This window comes from Plectropomus leopardus, chromosome 18 (assembly GCF_008729295.1).
Source record: "Plectropomus leopardus isolate mb chromosome 18, YSFRI_Pleo_2.0, whole genome shotgun sequence".
Classification (NCBI taxonomy): Eukaryota; Metazoa; Chordata; class Actinopteri; order Perciformes; family Serranidae; genus Plectropomus; species Plectropomus leopardus.
This window is the reverse complement of record NC_056480.1, coordinates 17,531,132-17,551,220: the sequence shown is the minus strand read 5'-3', so window position 1 is coordinate 17,551,220 and position 20,089 is coordinate 17,531,132. Positions and strand designations below refer to the sequence as shown.

General features: G+C 38.9%; 2 protein-coding genes across 2 annotated transcripts in view; one reads left to right on the top strand and one right to left on the bottom strand.

The window, feature by feature from the left end:
* Positions 1-2,726, top strand: part of ccn4a (cellular communication network factor 4a) — an 11,358-nt gene extending 8,632 nt beyond the window's left edge. The window contains exons 4-5 of the mRNA XM_042506666.1: positions 1,240-1,433; positions 1,541-2,726. Coding sequence (XP_042362600.1) covers positions 1,240-1,433; positions 1,541-1,840 — 494 coding nt within the window. The 3' untranslated portion in view covers positions 1,841-2,726. The remainder of the gene's footprint in view (positions 1-1,239; positions 1,434-1,540) is intronic.
* ndrg1a (N-myc downstream regulated 1a) lies at positions 2,331-20,089 on the bottom strand. Its single transcript, XM_042506665.1, has 16 exons — positions 19,957-20,089; positions 14,109-14,183; positions 12,721-12,756; positions 9,925-10,030; positions 9,544-9,664; positions 9,136-9,198; positions 8,975-9,035; positions 8,227-8,313; positions 7,602-7,658; positions 7,401-7,504; positions 7,228-7,284; positions 7,066-7,117; positions 6,071-6,118; positions 5,568-5,603; positions 5,170-5,221; positions 2,331-3,853 (listed from the first exon to the last, which is right to left on the bottom strand). The coding sequence occupies exons 2-16, from the start codon at positions 14,163-14,165 to the stop codon at positions 3,594-3,596; spliced, it is 1,197 nt and encodes a 398-aa protein (XP_042362599.1). The 5' UTR covers positions 14,166-14,183; positions 19,957-20,089; the 3' UTR covers positions 2,331-3,593.

The following is a 20,089-nucleotide window of genomic DNA, read 5'->3' as shown; positions in this document are numbered from 1 at the left end:
GTGTGTGTGTCTCTCTCTGTGTGTGTGTGTGTGTGTGTGTGTGTGTGTGTGTGTGTGTGTGTGTGTGTGTGTGTGCAGGGACAGACCAATCCCTTCCTGTGGAAGCCCTCACACTGTTTTTTGGGTCATGTCCAGTTTCCAGTCATTTACTGCAGCAGTGCTGTGGAGGGATCAATGTGAACGAAGGTCTCTTTGTGTTGCATTAGAATACAAATCAGATCCAGATTAAGAAACTAACATGCTTTAAAGGTTGAGATTAAAAACAGGGACAGTAGGGGGCGGTGAAGTGTTCCTGTGCTTCTCTAGAGGGCTGTTGAGTTGGGTTTTTTTTTTTTTTGGTTTTTTTTGGTCAGTTTAAATAATTCTGTTGATATCTTTACCATTATAAAGGTCCAGTGTGTAATATTTAGTGGAATCTAGTGGTCAGGATTGTAGTTTGTAACCAGCTGAAACTTCTTCTGGTTATAATTCCTTCAGTGTTCATTGGTTAAGAGGTTTTTACTGGGAGCTGAATTATCTGCAGAGGTCTCTTCCTCTGCAAAACACATGGATGATTTAAACCAGTTAAAACACTAAATAAAGCAGCTTCACTTTAAAAATTAGTGTTTTCCAACATTGATATTGGCAGAGGGTCACAGAAGGAACCCTTTAAATTAGAGTGAAGGGTAATATAAATTACTTAAGAGAGTAGCTGGGAGAGGGAAAAACAAGGACACTTATCTGATGGCCACAGCGAAGAAGTCCATCACTGCCTCCAAACAGGCTCAAGATTAAGATAAAGAATTGCTCCATTTCACCTGCTCCAGGGATCAGCACACCTTTAGAATCCTTGGTTTACTCCATCCAGCTGGTCTTTGTCTTAACAGCTGCTCACTTTACTTTTGACTTTATATGTTTGAGCAAAGATGACCAAAACTGAATTAAGCTTTGAATTTCTTCACCTTGAGCCACTCTCACTCCTGTTTTCCAGAATGCTGCTTAGTTGATTTTTCCTTCTCCCAGGTCACAGGTGTGCCTCATTTATCTCCTTTCACTCCACCCACTGCCTTACTCTCCTGCAAATAGCTGTTATGCACTTTTCAGTCATTTTCCCCTTTCTACACCCTAAAATCCTACTGGACCTTTAAGTTGGCATGACACAATGTTTGCAATCAAAACAAGATGCATCAGTATGTATCAAAAATTAAATGTAGCAGTGCAGACGCAGTGTATTTATTTTACTTCTCTGTGCTGATCCAGCCCTCCCAGCTGAGACCAGGAGCTGGCACAAGAACTGCATCACCCAGACTACCTCATGGAGCCCCTGCTCAAAGACCTGTGGCCGTGGCCTGTCCCTGAGGATCTCCAATGCCAACGAGCAGTGTGAACTGGTCAAAGAGTCACGCCTTTGCAACCTGCGGCCCTGTGAGGTCGACATCACCAAACACATCAAGGTAGGAATTCTGTTTAATATCTTAAACATGATGATTCGATTGCTGAAAAATGGATGTTAAAAAAAGTTTCCCAGACTTTAAATCTTTATGCTTCCTTCCTCAATCAGCCGGGAAAGAAATGTCTGAACATCTACAGGGAAGAACTGCCCTCAAACCTCACCATCTCTGGCTGCACCAGCAGGAAGCAGTACAGGCCCAAATACTGCGGCGTCTGCACAGACGAGCGCTGCTGCATCCCCTACAAATCCAAAACTATTGACGTGGAGTTCGAATGCCCCAACGGGACAGGATTCACCTGGAAGATGCTGTGGGTCCAAGCCTGCTTCTGCAATCTCAGCTGCAAAAACCCAAACGACATCTTCGCCGATCTGGAGAGTTACTATGGTTACCCAGAAGTAGTGAACTAACAGGTGCCAATTGAATCAAATTTAAAAAAACATTTTCAATGTAATATTTCATATTTGTGATGTGTATGTACAAGGGATTTTCTATGGTCTTTTTTTCCTATTGGAAAAATCTGTAAATATGAAATATATATGTGTCTCCAGATTGGATTCATAAAGCATGGTGTGCTTTTGAAGAATATTTGAAGAACTGCTTTGCAAATGAAAAAAAAAAAAACAGCCAGTGAGTGTGTGAAACATTGAGGGCTTAATTTATTCATAGTGTTTTGTGACTACATATGTAATGTTCTTGAGATGCTTTCGAGAGCAGTCAACATTGTCTGTCTTTAAACTCACATGTTAAATAATAAGGCTTTATTGTAGATATTTTCCTTCATATTTTATAATATTTACTTTATAATAAATGTTAAAAGGACAAAAATGGACTGGGATGCCAAAGCCTTATTCTAGGACCATGTGTCCAAATATGCAATAATGACAGGGTCAAGGAAGATCAGTTACAAGTTTTTTTATTGTCATTTTTTTAATAAATACAAACTGTTATGTCATTTTAATGCTTTTCTACAGCATTAGACGGTTGTGCATCGCATCTTTACAAAGCTGTGTATGTGTCCTACAAAGCAAAAATGTTGCTGTAGTGCAAGTAAAATACAGGAGTAGAAGGTGTCGGGTAAGTTCTATGGCTATCCTCGTGTTAACATGTGGACCTATCACTTCACTCACCCAAAAAAATCCACAACCACATAGGAGCATCATGTCTAAAAAAAAACAAAAGAAACTCCATGGCACATCTTTGTTCCATTGTGCTTGATTGCATAGAAATCATCATTAAAAAAAAGAAAAAAAAAGTCTGAAGCCATGATCCATTAATAAAGCATACAATGTAAAAGCTTTTGAATTTTGTATTTCATAGTGTGTTTTGATTAAGCCTACAGCCTTTTTGGAATGTACTAAAAATGATCATTTGATTCCTGAAAATCATTAAAATGACAGATGGTTTGATAAAAACTCAAGGGTAATGGATATTGGCATGGTGAAACAATATTATTTGCTGTATATACATGATATACTTGAAGCCTGTCCCTTAATCTTCAAAGTGACATAGCAATTTGTGAGACAAACTGCTATTTCCATTTATCCAAGTGCCTCTCCATTCCCTCGCCACATCTACAAATCTGCTCCTACGTTCATACAACAACACTTCAGACATGGAAAAAATAAAGAATAAATGATCAAACAATTACAGTGAGAACAGAAAACAGTCATTTACAGTCAGGTATATTTGAGAAAGCTGTGTCAATATGGTAAAAATGGATAAAAACAGGATGAGGGAACGCAGAAATGCAAATTAAAACTTTTTTTTATATGAATGAGAGATTATGAGATACATGTACAAGCTGGTGTAACCACAGCTTTCTCCAACATTCTCCGTTTTGTTGTCCCAAAATGCTGCGTTGCCCCTAACTACACACTCACCTGACCAAGGAGCTCAGGAGCATTTTTTTCATTCAGATGTGTTTAAGTCCCTCAGACAAAACATCTCACATCATATTTTCAATTTGTTGCATCTCAGCTGCACTGAATCATCCGCGCCCATTGTGCGTTTTTAAAATTCCAGGTAAGCTATCTTAATGTCCCTCTCCACATCAGTGTATGTGCGTAGGAATGTGTGTGTCTGTGTGTCTGTTAGAGGCAGCGCAGCACAAACCAAAGGGACCTTGAGAGGTTTGGGGTGCCTGAACAGTGAAGGGTCAGCTTAGCAGGACACTTCAGTGGACTTGGGCACGGCTTGGTCCACGCTGCTGTTGCCTGTGCCGTCCATGGAGCCATCCGTGTGGGAGCGGCCGCGCTGGTTGTCGGCCGTGTGGCTGCGGCTGCGGCTGCCCTCGTTGGTGTGCGAACGGGAGCGGTTGCCCTCGCTGGTGTGGGAGCGGGAGCGGTTGCCCTCAAAGGAGGTGACGCTGGAGCCAGAGGCGGTGCGGGAGCGGGCCAGGCGGGTCATGCTGGCAGAGGGCACTGAGGAGAGAGTAAAAAGTATTACGCAGAGTATTTTGTAAATGCGCTGAATAACCCCTTTAAAACGTAAGCAAATTGATTTGATTTCTCTAAAAAACATGGGGAGAAGGCAATGAGCAACTAAACAAGAAATGGCCCATACATTAGCAAGAAATGATCAATAAATTACAAGAAAATAACCTAAAACTAAGCAAAATAACAATAGAAGTAAAAAGGACAGTAAAAATTAAAAAGAAAAAGGACCAAGAAAAATGCTGAAGATTGAAAAAAAATACACGTGTACATTTTTTTCCTGTAACATAATTTGAAAATATAAAATATAATTATAATGCCTCTATATATATTCGTAATTCCCCCTTTTTTAAAAGTAATTTTTAGGGCTTTTTTGACACTTTTTACTAATTTATTGCAGTGTGTAGGACATTTGTTGCAGATGCCCAATGCCTTTTCACAAATGCTTTTGAAAGAAATAAATTCGATTGTGAATAATTTTTTCTCAATTTTTAAAAAAATTCTTACAATTCTATGTCTCTCCCTTTTTTATAAGCAAATTTTAAGGAATATGCTGAACATTTCTTACCAAGTTGCTCACTGCCTTTTTTCCGTGTTTTCGAAAGAAATCAAACCAATTTGTTCAGGATTTTAAACATTTTAAATGCTTAAAAGACATCTGAACACAGCACAAGAAAACCAATGTCGATCCAGGTTACAATGTCTTAAAGTTAAAGTTAATAGTTTTTAAAACCGACAATAATCCTACAAAGTACAATTCATTGTGATAAAGTTCATGTAACCACCTAAAAATATATAATATATCTAGAATCAGTTACAACCAACTACGACATTGAAATGCTATTTATATGTTTATGTATAAGTGATGAATATCCAATAATTTAACATGAAACACCATAACTGTGACACAGGTCACTGTACACTGTAATAGTGGGTATTTTTACTTTCAAAATTTAAATACATTTTTTCTGATAATATCTGATTACTTTTTCTTAAGTTCTGTTTTAAATGCATCATTTTGACTCCGGTGATACTACTTTTAATCTTTTTCCACTGCTGTACATACTATGCTGCATACTAGTACAACAAACATCCTGAATAACCTTAAGCTGAGTTCAAGTTAGACCCCAGTAAGCACAAGAGTCATTTATTAACCAGTACCGAAGGGTGAAGAAGAATGTGGGTAAAACTCTGCTTACACTCACGGCACCAGAAATTTTGAAGTGCAATGTTTGAAAAAAATCTATCTTAACATTCCTGAGAAGTACACCAAAGTAAAAACACAGCATGTCTTGAATACTTACTGTATCCCATGCCCTGAATGAAGTACTTGAAAGCTTCTGTCAGTTTGGCAGGCTGCAGACAAAGAAAAAAAACACAAGTACGGAGATAATTAGTCCTCTTGTCATTAATTATCACACTTGTTTACATAACACTGGCAGACTCAATCTCTCATCCTGCAGCTTACTGCTCAGGGTCTGAGATATGACAGCTGCTATGAGCAGGTGCTGCGCAGGGCGGAGGATTACAACCTGACAACTGCGGTTCATGTCTGCTACTTGCTAATGCTCTTAAGTGCAACCTTCTTATGCCATCCACTCCATCCACCTGACCCTCTGCACCGATTATCGAGCCCCGTCGAGCCTGCTCTACAACACTAACAGCGTCTCTGTGTATGTCACACAAACACAGACATACACACCTGGTCAACCTGGGGCATGCCTCCGCAGTCGGCCATCTGGAGAGAGGAGGAGAAACACAAAAAGAGGCTATTAGCATTTAGCACGTTGGCACTTGTACATTCGCACAGCACACGCCCCATTACCCACCATTACAGAGTCCCATTTAAACACCTTGTTCTTGCTACCTCCAATCAGTGTTCCTCTGGACCCTGAACTGTTAACCCCAATAAATGGCGCCCATTTTAGCTCTAACAGACATTTGGTTTCAGTTGTGGGTCATAAAAGGTTGCCAGGGGCCAACACAAGTAGGTCAGTTGCAGCAGATTGCGTCCTCAGAGGCGATATGCATACGCACGGTGACTCTGAGGATGCATTCAGCTCTCCTACCTCTGGTTAATGTGTCACCAGGTAAATGCTGAGCCACTGGAATCTTATCAGCTGATGCGTTTCCATCAAGGCTATTATAATCTGAATGAGGATATGGGACAGGTGTAGGAGGAGGGGGACAAACAGACCCTTTTACCTTGAGTAAGGTGGTCTTTGTTGGGTCCAGTTTGGTGTTGCATTCAACCTGTGGGCACAATTATCACACTTTTATTCAGTAAATCATCTTATCTGATTAGTCATATTTTTTGCAGGCTGAATATATACATTGATTTTCAAATGTAAAATTATCTGGAAATCAGGGTTTAATATAATGATATAATATAATATAATATAGTCCTCTATGGCAAATAAATGCCAACAAATCAGTAACAGTTTTGGGGGTTTGGGGCACGAAGTTACAACAGTCACACAAATCTCTCAACCTGCAACCCTTTGAAACCTGGATCGACATCACTGTTCGTGTGCTGCATTCAGACGCCATTCACAAGTATTTAAACATTGGAAGACGGAGCAAATTAGCAAATTCGTTTGATTTCTTTCAAGAACATGGAAAAAAGGCAATGGGCAAATTGGCAAGAAATGTCCTGCAAAGTGCAAGAAATTAGTAGATTTAGAAAAATCTTTTTTAAAAAGTTAGGGAAAATTTTCCAGAAAACTATATTTTAGATTATCATACTTTTATATTTAAAATTATTTTAGAGAAAACCCATATTTTTTTAGGTAATTTCTATGTTGCAGCTATCTTTTTTTAAAAAAATCTATTTTTTCATTTTTTTGTTAGGTTGTTTTGGTGGGGGGTTGTGCTAATTTTCAGGTCATTTTTCTGTACTAATTTCTTGCTTATTTCTGAGTCATTTCTTATGAAGTTTCTCATTGCCTTCATCCCATGTTTTTTTTTAAGAAGTCAAACAATTTTGTCCAAGTTTCAAAGGGTTAACAGATTAAATCTACGTTGTGTCTCTTAATTTCTGTTCTAAACTTTGCTCTTGCCTATATCATGTTAAACTGTTGTCCATGAGTATTTAATGTTGCATATGTCTTAGACTCAAACAGGTGACTGGAGGGAACAGAAAACACATCCAGCACAAGTTAGCTAGGTTAGACTGTGATTGAGATTGTGTCTTAACTCACCACAGCCTCCACAGCAGGAGAGCTGTCACCAACCATCAGCAGAGAAGGGCACCTGAATAAGAAAGACACATACAATTACATATTTAAAATAATACTGTGATTTAATTGTTCATAAAATTTGCCGTAGTTAATGTTGATGATTGATGCATGATGACAACTTACTTGAGGGTTCTGACGTTGCTTCCAGGGATCGGCCTCTCAATTTCCAAATCCCTCCGACTGTAGAGGGAGACATATGTTTTAGAAAATCTTCTTATTTTAGTTGTTAAAAGTTGAGTCAACCAGTTCAATCTTTGCTTTTACTTTACTTTTTTTCTTTGATGCTTTTGCTTTACCTTTCGTAGGACTTGACAAAGAGATGCAGGTTGAACTGGTTCATGTCATTTAAAATGTGGTGGCGGTATGTTCCAATTAGGTCCTGGTTGTTGTGGATCTCCTCCTGTGGTGACCAAACACAAAATCTGTTACAGTCACCGAGACCTCAAGACCTAGAAGAGCGAGTGAACTGCCCTCTTACTCAAAGGGTTTTTAAATACCTTTCCAAAGAGGTGGGTGATGATCATGTCAGCCATGTCATGGGTCAAGCCGCTGAGCTGAAATCACACATAAGATCTACATTTAGCTTTAAAGCAGCGTTTATGTTCTTGTTAGCTCTGCTAGTCCAAAATTCTCAGTTTCCAGTGAGTTATTGATCTGTAACGCTATGAAGTGTTGGAGATATCGGTCATGAGCTGTAATGTTAGCTAACTCTCTTGTGCTTGGATGATCGGGCAGTATGCACGCTTCCTTTTGTGCAGTGATACAGTTTGTGGGTGTAGTTTGGTAGAAAGAAAATGGTTCCTACATGGAACTGCTCATAAAAAGGTCTGTGGATTATCTTGAGTAATTGGGTCATGATTTCTGGAAAGAGACATTGCTGCTGAGTTTTGTTTTGGGTGTTTTTCATGCACTTTTTGGAGCTTTGAGCACCACAAGCTGAGTGCCATCTAGCTCCACTATAATAGAGACGTCTCTATGACTGATATCTCCCAACACTCGGTTAATAAATAGCACTACAGGTAAGAAGAAAAACATGTATTTTTCATTTTTTGATGGTTTGGGTAAGATAATTATTTGAAAGGTGTTTTCTGTATGTTTATTTTAGTTATTAATGTGTGTTACCTTGTGTGCAGCCCAGTCCATCCATCCCTCAGCACATGGGTTGATGTTAATGAGTAGCAGCCCTTCCACCATGTTCGGGTAGTCCAGCTGAAAACACACACAAAATGAAATAAGTGATTTGTTACTGTATCACAAAATACCATTTTTAGTTAAATATATGTGCGAAAACTGAGTGCTCTCAGTGTTTAGGCTGCCAATGTTTGGGGGTATTCTAAAATCTTAATATGTGTTAATCTTATTAAGGCATGTTCTGGATTAGGATTAGTTTTGTTTTAATGCTTTTAGACAGCTCTGAAGTTTTTTATGTTGCCATTTCAGTTGCTTATAGGATTACATCTTTATTATGATTGCGTAAACGATTTTATAATTGAATTTTTTATTTGTTTTTTAGACATTTTCCATGTGACAAGGAGGCTTTCCTTGTTAAATATGTTTTAATTTTTTAAAAATAACTTATTTTACAATGATGCAAACTGGATTTAGTTGCAGAGAAGGTTGCTGCAAGGAGTTAAAAGCTGTATCTCTGTCAGCCTCGTGTCAACAGAGAGAGACTTCCCACTGCGCACAGTGTTAGTGTTGAGCTGATCTAGAACATTCCTAAGGCTTTTATGGCTCAGCAGGCTCAAGCAATAAGCAGCGTTATATTGCCAAAATCAGCAAAAAGAAGTAACACATTAGCTGGCTCTGGTAATCCTAAAATGATTAAAACTCATAATTATTAAGCCTGATTGAGAGGGGCGAAACTTACAGCGAATCTGGTCAGAATGTAGGCCCCGGCTCCGATGCCCATTCCGATGACACTCTTCAGCCTGCAGCCAAACATATGTGGATACTGTTAGGACAACAGGTTAGAAAAAATCTTAAATTTGAGTGTGAAGGGGTCGGAGTGAAAACTGAAGCTCAACTTACCCAAAGTGCTTCAATACCAGAGGGAGGGTCTCAGAAATCTGGTCCATCGATGGGTACTCATATCTGGGAAACAAAAAGCATATTGTTATAATTAATAGTTAACAGTTTAATAATAACCACTATCTAATAATTGGCCTACTTCTCTGTAGTGTTGATATCAGCCTATAACAGTCAACTGTTATTCACTATCTGCTTTCATATATCATGTTCAGCTCAGGTAGCGTTAACATGAGACGAAGTCCCACCATCAAAGCAGAGATTACGCCGAACGAGATAAACACCAGTCCCCTGCAACACACTTGTCAAATTAGGTCGCCTTAAGTACATCCGCAGTGATCTACCTGCCGAGTCAAAGGTCGCAGACTGTTTGACATACATTAAGTGTTTGTGTATGTGTGTTTGGCTCACCCAGTGGAAAAGGTGTTAGCTCCCTCATGCTGCCCGGGGGCGTCGACGTGACAAACGGCAAAGTGCTGCATGATCTCTGACATGTCTTCATGGCTGAAGAGTGTGTTCCAGCAGGTTTTGTCTGGAAGGAAAAAGGAAGGAAAAAAAGAGTGAGCAATACTTGGCTGATGAGCAGAAATGACCTTTTGTGCAACATGCAGGTGTGGTGACTCATCGTATCACAATATTTGACAAAATGTAATGTAATAGCCTTAACAATATAAAGTTAGCTGGGTGAACCTAATCTGGTCCCACGTGGTACGGTAATTCAAAACACCACAGGCTTTAGGCACAACAACAGATGTTTCACCTAGATTGAGCTGAATAAGGAGCTGAGCTTACGGTTCAGTCCAATGTCATGGTAGGTGAGGATGACGGGTCTGTCCGCCTTGGGGACCCCCTTCATTGTACAACGGACTCTTCCATAAGGAGTCTCCACATCATGCTCCTAGAGATGAAAAGCATGACCAAAATTAGTTATGTGTGGATAACAAAAAACAGTTTAACAAAATGCCAAGTAAACATATCAGGGAATTCATTTTTAAACAAAAAAATGCTGCATGTCAACATTGATACATTCTAAAATCTGTATACATACAATGCACCACATTAAACTAATTGACCAAACAGGATTTTTCATTCTTGCATTTTAGTTTGCAATAATGCATTAATTTTTCCTTTTTTTGCACTATACTTGTTATTATAGTTTCTTATCCTTGATCTGTGCCTTTGTCCTTCCCCAACCCGTTCATAACTGGTAATTTAGAAAGTTGCATATGGCATTTATCCTATTATTTTTAAACCATTGTTGTTTTGTTGTGTATTGTTGTGTTATTTCAATACTTTTATACACCGACACTCAAGATCATATGGCAGAATTGACAATAAAAAGTTGACACTGACTTTTCATTATTGCCTCATCTAGTTGTAAAAATGTTCTTAATGCCATGAAAATGCTTTTTTATTTAGATTTTAAAAACTCCAGCCAAACTAATGAACAGCCAAAACACTATAAAGATTGCCCACATATTAAAATCTGGTCCATTCTTTCCTGTAAGCCACAACACAGAAGTATAAACATATCCTCCATTCAGCACTGACACCTGTTCTACAATTCACGCAGGGAGCATAATCCCACAATCCACTTGAAACTACTCAAACATTTTCAATAAAGCCTTTAGTGTACTCACGCTGACTTCAATCTCAGCAACAATCATTTCCACATCAGAATCCTCCAGAACCATGTTTGCAGGAGTGGAGTTTAACGCTTCTCGCTACTAAAACAAAAGAGTAGTCGCTGCAGTGGCTCCCTGAGCTATAGATCCAAATGGTGTAAGCCTCTTCCCTGCTCTGAGAGCTGAGTTTTATACCCCCGCTGCTTACCAGTTGGCCTAAGCTCCCTGCCTCCCATGGTGCCTTGCAGGCTGGTCAAAACAAGCTAACTCTAGATGAAGAGATCCCTAAATTGGATCAACCAATGTCAGACAGAGGGGCATTGACTACTGTGTTGACATGATGAGTATGTACGGCTTTGGGAAAACATGCTGAATGACTGAGGGAGGGGAAGTCAGCAGCCGTTATTCGATGATGGCTCGGGATTGCCAAACGAATGGCTGAACTAAGGAACTTTCAACTGAAGAATCCTAAAATCTAACATAGCAGCAAAGGCTAGAAAGAGATAAACAATGACAGTAAATGTCCAATATGCTTACATAACCTGTCAGAGAGAATAATACATATCTAAATATAAAAGCTTAGAATCTATTTGTTGGTATTTTCCATAATTGCAGATTTGGGGGCAAAACATTGGACACACCCCCCTCAATATTCTCAGTATATTCCTTTTTGACATGCTTTACATGACAGTGGTTTTATTTTGAAGACATTTATTTACACCATAAACTGATGCAGAAAGGGTGCATTGATGAAAAAAAAAGTTGGTGCATGAAAATTCACCATAATGCAGAAAATTAAGTGTTTGATGCTCAAACTTTGATGATGTTTGATGTTTTCATCTCACTTCAATTATTTTTATTGCAGCAAACTGTAACTTGTGGACTGAAAAAACTTATTGATTTTTTCCCTCCAACTCTTCTGAATGATTCACTCTCATGAATATATATATATATATACACACACACACACACACACACACACACACACACACACACACACACACAGGTGACTATGTCAGAACAGTGTTGTTGTAGCAGAAAAATGCTTTCCATGCAATTTTATATTTTCACCAAAACAACATTTTGAAATCAAACTGTTTGTGTGCAGACTGAGTCTTAATAAGAAAAATAAAACAATTTGCCCTGTGGTGACCTGACCTGCAGGTTTAGCACACTGTAAACATCTAAGATGATCTCTTGGATGTTTTTCAAACCTGTTTTAACTGCATGGGATCTGCTCTGGAGGAGCGTCCAAGGAGGCGTATAACCTATTTACTGGACACAAGGTAAACATCTAAGGATTCACAGCGCCTCGCTCCGCCCACCCTCCACCTCCAGTGGACACACTTGCACACGTAGGTTACTCGAGCAAGATAATCCCACATCGCGACATGTGCACGTATAAATGCATATGCATTTACTATGAATGTAAGGATATTGTCACCCTCAACTAATCTTACGTCACTAATAGCTAGAAGCTTAGTCCCCGCTGAGATACAGACAATTGCCCTGAATACTTCCGATTAGTCAGCGCTGTCCAAGGTGTTGAGAGGCCCCGACACTCAGCAGCACCCACATACCATCCAAAATGTGTATGTGTTGTAAGTGAAAGGGTTGATGCACTAAAGCTGTGTCATCTGTCCAAAGTGTGTTTCATTACTTTCAGTAGCCGACTAAATTAGTGTTGGTCCAATTAGATTTCAGTCCTAATAAAATCACAGCGGATGAAAGGTCATCACTGAGACAGATGAGCTATTGCAGCAACAGTGTTATTTAGTATTTCTTTTAATCCACCACTAGATGGTACCAAACAAGCTGAACACAAAATACAGAATAAAAATGTCTGCATATGCAAGCAGTAATTGGCATCATTTGGCGACACAAGCTTCAAATACTAAAGCCGGCTCTACAGCTGGTGGGAATGATGACTGCTGGATCTTATTTCGTGTGTCTGCAGACGTACCTTGACAACGAGCTGCTGCACAGCCTCTCTGAGACCCTGCAAGGAAAGAACAGAGTAATGAAAATACTAAACTAATGCGATTACAATGCAACATGCTCTAATTTAATATCCTGAGGGCGCCATCCTGTCACTGAATGTATTTTCACATCCTTACAGTATGGCCTCAGTCATATGAGGCACTGAGTTTCATTTCAAATGCAAAGTTGCTCATTATGTTTTTTTCCTATGTTTTTGAAAAAACCTGAACCAAGTGTTCTCAGGTTTCAGAGGTTTAAATGCCTGTGAAAGTCATCTGAATGCAGCACAAGAAAAGTTCACTTCAATCCCTGTTCTAAGGGGTTTTTTGAATGCCCATCTGGAAAAAAGAAAAGCATTTTGAGAGTGATTTTCTATAATCATGACTGGAAAACTGTTTCTTTAGTTTTGATGGGGGGATTATGCTTTAACTAAAGACTGGGAAATATATCAATATTATAGCAAAGTGTGTCATGAGAATAGACATCGTCTTAGAATTTGGATATACAGTAAGTGTTGTCTATTCCTGCTTTTAAAGGGTGCATTAAAGTAAAGTGATGTAATTTTCTGAACTTATCAGACTGTTCTAGCTGTTTTATTATTTGCCTTTACTCAGTTATTCATTGTATCCACTTCACTGACAATTGTTCATCAAAAATCTCATGTAAATTTTTGGTGAAGGCACCAATAGTCAACCCTAAAATGCCATCCCAATATCAATGTCTAAGTATTTTGTCAAAATTGTTATTATTATTATTATTTTTATTATTATTATTATTATTATTACTTGATTTTCTCTTAATTTCGCCCCGCCATACACAATTATGAAAAGGTAATTGTGAGATGAAGCATTATATTTCTATCTTCTAGTGAACTGCTACACTTGCTTGTACAAAACCAACTTGACACATGTATCCCACAATTGCATATCACTGATTATATATTTTTTTTTAAAAAAAAAGATGATTAAACATTTCTATTACTCTCTTTAGTGCTCTCTGAATTCTTCCTACTGTAATCTCCTTAAAAAAACAATTCAGTGTTTTAATTACCAAAATAATTAGCCTCAAAATGTGTTTTGTTTCACTTATATTATATTTTGACAGAACTATGTTGTAAATTGTAACAATTGTAATTATAGAGACATGTTATTGTGTATTTCTTTGCAAACAGCACCTGCAGTTTTCCTTTAAAATCTTAACAAATTCTTTTATGCAGCAACCTGATTAAACCAATTGTGTTTAAATGAACTGCAAAAGCAACTTTTGTCAGGTATAAAAATAATGCAAAACTGAGTGATACATTGGACTCAAGCAGGTTTCTGAGAATTCTTTTCCAACACTGTTTGTCTTGGCTCTGTTCAGAGTACCTACCGGCAGTTCCCTGTCCACCAGCAGGGGTTTGGACTCAACAACCTGGATGTCATCCATTTCAAAGAGCTGCAGAGCCTGGGTATCAGAGAGATGACAATGAGATTAGTGCGTGACTGGTTCAACCTGTGTTTCAGACTTTTCCAAATGGAAGATGCTTCAGGTTATATTGGATAATGTGTGGGAAAATATTTGGCTTTACTTAACTCTAGAAAATGCTTAGGCATGTTCTTTTCATTGAACTAACATGAATTTATATTACTCAAACTTCTTTTACAAAAGGTGCAGCAAAGGTTGATTTGCAGACAATAAAATTAAAGATTGCGCAAACACTGGGGTGGGCGTGTTTCTTATTTACACAAAGCTCATAAAAAAAAAGTACCAGACATGATCAAACTCACGTACACACACCCACACACACACCCATACAAGTAAAGAGACACAGGAACAGGCAGAGACTGGTGATCTGATCTGCACTAACATGTGGACCATGTTACAGGCCACACCTGTGAACCGCCTTCAAAAGAGAAAGTCTCACAGACAACCTGGCAGACAGGGTGCACAGGCCAGGGGGCTTATGTGTCTCACTGACAGATAAAGGGAACATGTGATGTAAATCATTTTTCGCCCTCCTGAATAGGACTGTAAAAAAATATCAATACACTTGAGTTTACAAATATTATGTTTGTGAAACTATATTGATTCTCAAAAATAAAGTATTAATTGTCAATGGTTTACAATTGTATATTTCTTTAACTTGTTTACTTGTGGACCTTTGTCCAGTACTTCTGTACAGCACTTTCGTCAACCTTAGTTGTTTTTAAATATGCTATATAAATAAATTTGACCTTGACCTAAAGAATTCTGCAAGCACTTTTCTGTTTATTTTTTACTGATATAGGAAAATGTTAATTCCTTTGCTCATATTGCATGAAAGTAGTGCTATAGTGTTGGATGTTCTAACTGCATAAAAAGTCAACTTTTTTTTTTACATATACGGCATCATGATGTCTGTCTACAATAACTTCCCGGTAGAAATCCCCAGTATCACGTACATAAAATCAAATGGTGCTGAGCAAACACTGCCTCAGTTGATTTGTTTTCAGCCACCTATAAAAAGGCACACCTAGGATTTTTTTTAAAGTGTACGCTATATTTAGAATATTTTCACCTCTTTAGCTTACTGTCAGACAGCCTTTTCCAATGAGGAACTGAAGCCGTTATCTTAAAGCCACCCAGCTTTACTTACAAAAACAATAATTTTAATTTGCAGAACTTGGGAGTTGCTGGTCTACCACTGCTATTGTTGGGTAAGGTAAAACAGAGACAATATTCAATATTAATATAATGTACTCTTACACTGATTTACTTAATTTTGGGGTGGTTGTTTTTTGTGGCTAAAATATGTTTTGCTGCAGCCTGTCAACAGCAGTGCATTGCTTAGCATGCTGGTGGATTTAGTTTATCAAAGATGCTAGCAGCAACACAGTAGATAAAATAAGCACAGTAGAAACATCAGACAGGTCGAACCAATGTGTTTGATTGTGTAACAAACATTACAGTGACATCGGAAAATGATAACAGAAATAAACAAGTTTGCAGATTTCACAAATCTCTGCTATTCTAATTAATGGCCAGTTGTCTACCAGGAAGTGATTTTTGTTGTTAGCATGTCTCAAGTGACTCAAGTGACTCAAGTGTTTGAGTCTATAAGTTATTGCTCTTTATTATATGACAGCTCTCCTAACATCAGATTAGCAAAATCATGACGTATTGCCTTGCTTACAATGTTGCAATATATTGAACTGTGACCCCTGTATGATGACACATATCGAATCACCAGATTAGTGTCAGTACACAGACCTACTACTTAAACATGCCTAAAATACCGTGTTGTGGCCTAAATCTTCTACACATTCTTTTTGAAAACAGAGAGCTGCCAGAACTGAATACTGAAGCAGTCCCTCCCTGATAATAGTTTCAAGATTGGGAGCAGTTTTTCTTTAAAAAAAAGAAGAATGTCCTGTCCAAAGATTCATGAGGGAAAAAATAGAAAAGAGGGAGAGACAAACAGAGAAAAATAAAGAAAGGAAAGGGGGAGGATGAAGAGAAGCCAGGCGTACATATTGTGCTGTTGGTCATGTTGGAGGAGAGCGAGCAGGCTGCGGCCCTGCATGCAAATCAAATTAGCCAGTTAAGAGGGCTCTTTGTGCACTGGCACCGGTGGCTCCTGAGAGCCAGGGGCCTGCTCTCCTTCACTGACCCGCACAGACAGGAAGCAGCAGACACTCTGGTTTCCATCAATACACCCCAGCCTCTTTTCAACCCTCTGCTGGCTTTCCCGCTCTGTGTATTCTGCCACTTTTTCTCTGTTTGTCTTGGTTTCTGCTTGGTTGCTATGTTTGCTCTTTACAGACTCATTCCATGTGTTTTGTGCTCTCCGTCTTTCCGTCTGTCTTTGTATACAGCCACAGCAGACAACTAATCAACATCATGACTGCAGAGTGGCTGTCAGAGCAAGAAGTCTTTTCAAGGAAATGATTCATTGCACTTTAAATGTGCAGATGTCTGTCAGAACACGCCTTCAACACACACACACACACACACAGACACACACACACACACACACACACACACACAAGTGCACACATGCTCCTCTGACTGGGAGAAAAGAGACTGGAGCCAGCCGGATCTCACAATAGCTCAGAGGAAGAGGAGTATCAAACAACAGGTTCATTTTTCTGCTGAGGCCTTCAGAAACATGGCCGTCATCGCACTGCAGGAGCTTTGTTGAGGAGGACAAGAGGTCATACCCCATTGAGATTCCACAGCCATGAGAGAGAAGTCATGTTCATGATGCCGAGAAATGAAAGGCCATTTCAGATTAGAAGATAAGGGTGAAAAAAATCAGCAAATGCATCAACACTGGGGGAATCCTCTAAGCTTATTTTCAAACACTACTACGTAAAACCAGACTAGAGAGCTCATTAACAACAAAAACAGAGTGCAGACTTCCTCTGAACTTGGCCACAAATGCCACATGTTAGCAGGTTGGCAGCAGAGACAGAGCCTGGCACGACAGCAGACTGAGACAACTAGGTCACCTGCTGTTTACACCAGCAGTGTGCCTCAAACTGTTGGCCTCACTGAGCTAATGTTTCACCTGGCCAAGAGGAGCGGAGGGAGGGAGGGAGGTGTTCGACCTCACAGGATCCTAATCCCAAGCAACCAGACATGAGAGCTGGCTTCTGAAACGTCTTATGTAATGATTTGTCAAATTAATTTCATGGATGTGGAATAACTGGCATGGAAAAACATTCAAAATATACATATAAGTGAGTTTTATGTTGTTTCTTAGATTATCACACATTTAGAAAAACACATTACATAAAAAAGGGAAGTGCTGTTTTTGCAGAGCGTCTTTTTCTCACAGGGATTTTATGTGGCTGCTGCAGCAGGAGGCTCTCTTTAAACTGGCTTCACTCCAAAACTGGCTTGGTGTCATGGCATGGCAACAGTCACACATTGTTTATAACCAAGTCAAACCAGTTTCTGCATGCATATTCACAATTGAAACTAGTGTCTTTTTTTTTTTTATTATTTAGAAAATGTCAAGCTGTGGGGAAGAAAGCAGACTATTCAGTGAGACAGCTTTGGCCTGGCAGAAGTGAGACTGAGTTATGCAATCATGAACAGGATACTGTGGGAGGATATAGGCTCAGGATGATCCGAAATGTGTAGCCCAAAAGAATACTTCTCGGTTTCACTATTTCTGAAACAAGATTTGGAAATGAATATTTGTTGGCCGATGGTCCCATGGCAAGATACAATATAATAAAGCCTTTACATGCTCTTGGCATCCAACTGATAATCCATCTTTAAACTGACAATAATTCTCGTGATTAGGTTTTATATGTTGATTCCTGAAAAGCGGACTTTTCGAAAATCCAATGTTTTCACTTGAATGAATAAGAAAGTAGCTTGAGCTTTAGAGAAAAACAACAACACTGATGTGGGCCTACGTAACACATTGGTGCGTGTTTTGCTGCTGTAAATCCACAGATATGACACACTACTTTAAGCCAGAACATCCAAGTTACAAAACAGCATGAGCCCAAACTCTTTCTCTGTTCACCGAGAGAGAGAGGAACATATGCACTGATTAGATTTGGACAGTCTCAATTTTAGGGAGCCAGAATCAAGGCTAGGCCATCCTTCCTCCATTGCCTCCATATAGTTTTAAATCCACGAGGCCGCGGCTTTCCATCTGCAGAAACAATGATTGCTTCCCTAATCTTTGGGAACTCGCTTAATCTGTCAAATCCCTGGTTCTGAAATATCAGCACTGCGGCAGCAGGCCTGCTGGACTAAGCTGTTACAGACCTACATTTTCAGATAGTAAAAAGATATCAAAATGTGGGTGTCTCCATTGCTGCAGTTAGTTGGTGGGTTGGGGGGGGGGGTTCAGGGTGGTTTGAGGGGATCACACCATCACCACTTCAAGCAGCTGTTGTTGTTTATTGTGCGATGTATCCTCCTGTATCACCATAGCTAAGCAGACCTCCTGAGATCAGGTTCATAATCTTTTAGATTGAAGTCTGGATTTTACATTAGAATTAGCTGGGAAAGTAAACACGCCCTGAAAACAGGTCAGGATGTTGTTTTGGTAGCATATCTGGGCAGACTGCCAATAAGCTCTAAAATTAATAAAAAACATTTTTTCATATTTTGACTTAACAAGCGCTAACCCCCTCCTTTCCCTCCTCCACCCACCCGCATGTATTTTCTTGTTTGTTTTCTTTATATGGAGGCTAGAAAGCAAAGAGGATTTGTAATGCAATTATGGCTCTCATAATATTTGTAATATTTGCCATAAAAGCTTTCTGCCTCTGTGCGCACGCGTTTACAGCGTCGCTGTGTGAAAAGCATGTTGATTTAGGATAAGGTTTCTCTAGCATTCTTCATACAGGTGTGACCTACCTTAATATAAAACTAAATGCACAGGTGTCGATTTCAAGGGTGAGAATATGTGCTTTTTGTGCCCTCTCAATAAAAACACTGGAGTGACAGAGGACTTTTATCTTGACTATATATATATATAAATATATATATATATATAATATATATATATATATATATATATATATATATATATAAACTGGCAAGTGAACAGGTTCAAAACATCAACCCAAGTTAAAGTATTTTTCTTATTTTGTGTATAAATGAGTATAACATACATTACTTAAAACATTGCATTTTATGTCTCCATTTACTGGAGGGCCATCATGATAAGAGCATGCATAACATGAATAAATTATTTGTTTTTATATCAGCATATTCGATATCGGTCAAGAACCCAGTCTCATGGATCCCAAGTTTACACTGTAAATGATGCAAAAAAAAAAAAAGTTGGAAATGTCAAAATTGATGCACAGAAATTCACTGGAGTGCAGGAAATTAGGTGCTTCATGCTTAAAAATGTCTGGCAGAAGACCCCCAAAGTCCCTCTTGAAAATGTGCCCCCACAAATGTTGAAACAAAAGCTACGCCCCTGAGTCCATGCCACATAAGTTTAAATAAATAAACACAATAAAGTATATATGCGTGTAATTCTCGTGTTTTGCAACTCCTTATATACACAGAAAACACACTCTGAAACATATGTTAAATATTCTTGCTCTGTGTGGTCGAATAAAATCAGCACACATGGACCGAAACTTCAAAATCGTGCTTCAGCAGAGAAAAACAACGTGCTGAGACATGCTGCGAAACTAACACGCAACTAGGAAGTAATCGCCCAGTTCCTTATAAAATAATGAAAACAAGTTAAACATTTGGAGCAGAAACCTACCTGTGGATTAAACTTCTGATTGTCCTTTGATAAACACTCGCGAAATGTGAAAAAAAGTCCACAAAAAAACTTTTTCTCCCTCTTTTCAAACAGCACAAACAGTTGCAGTGACAGACAGACGCGTTGCTTTGTT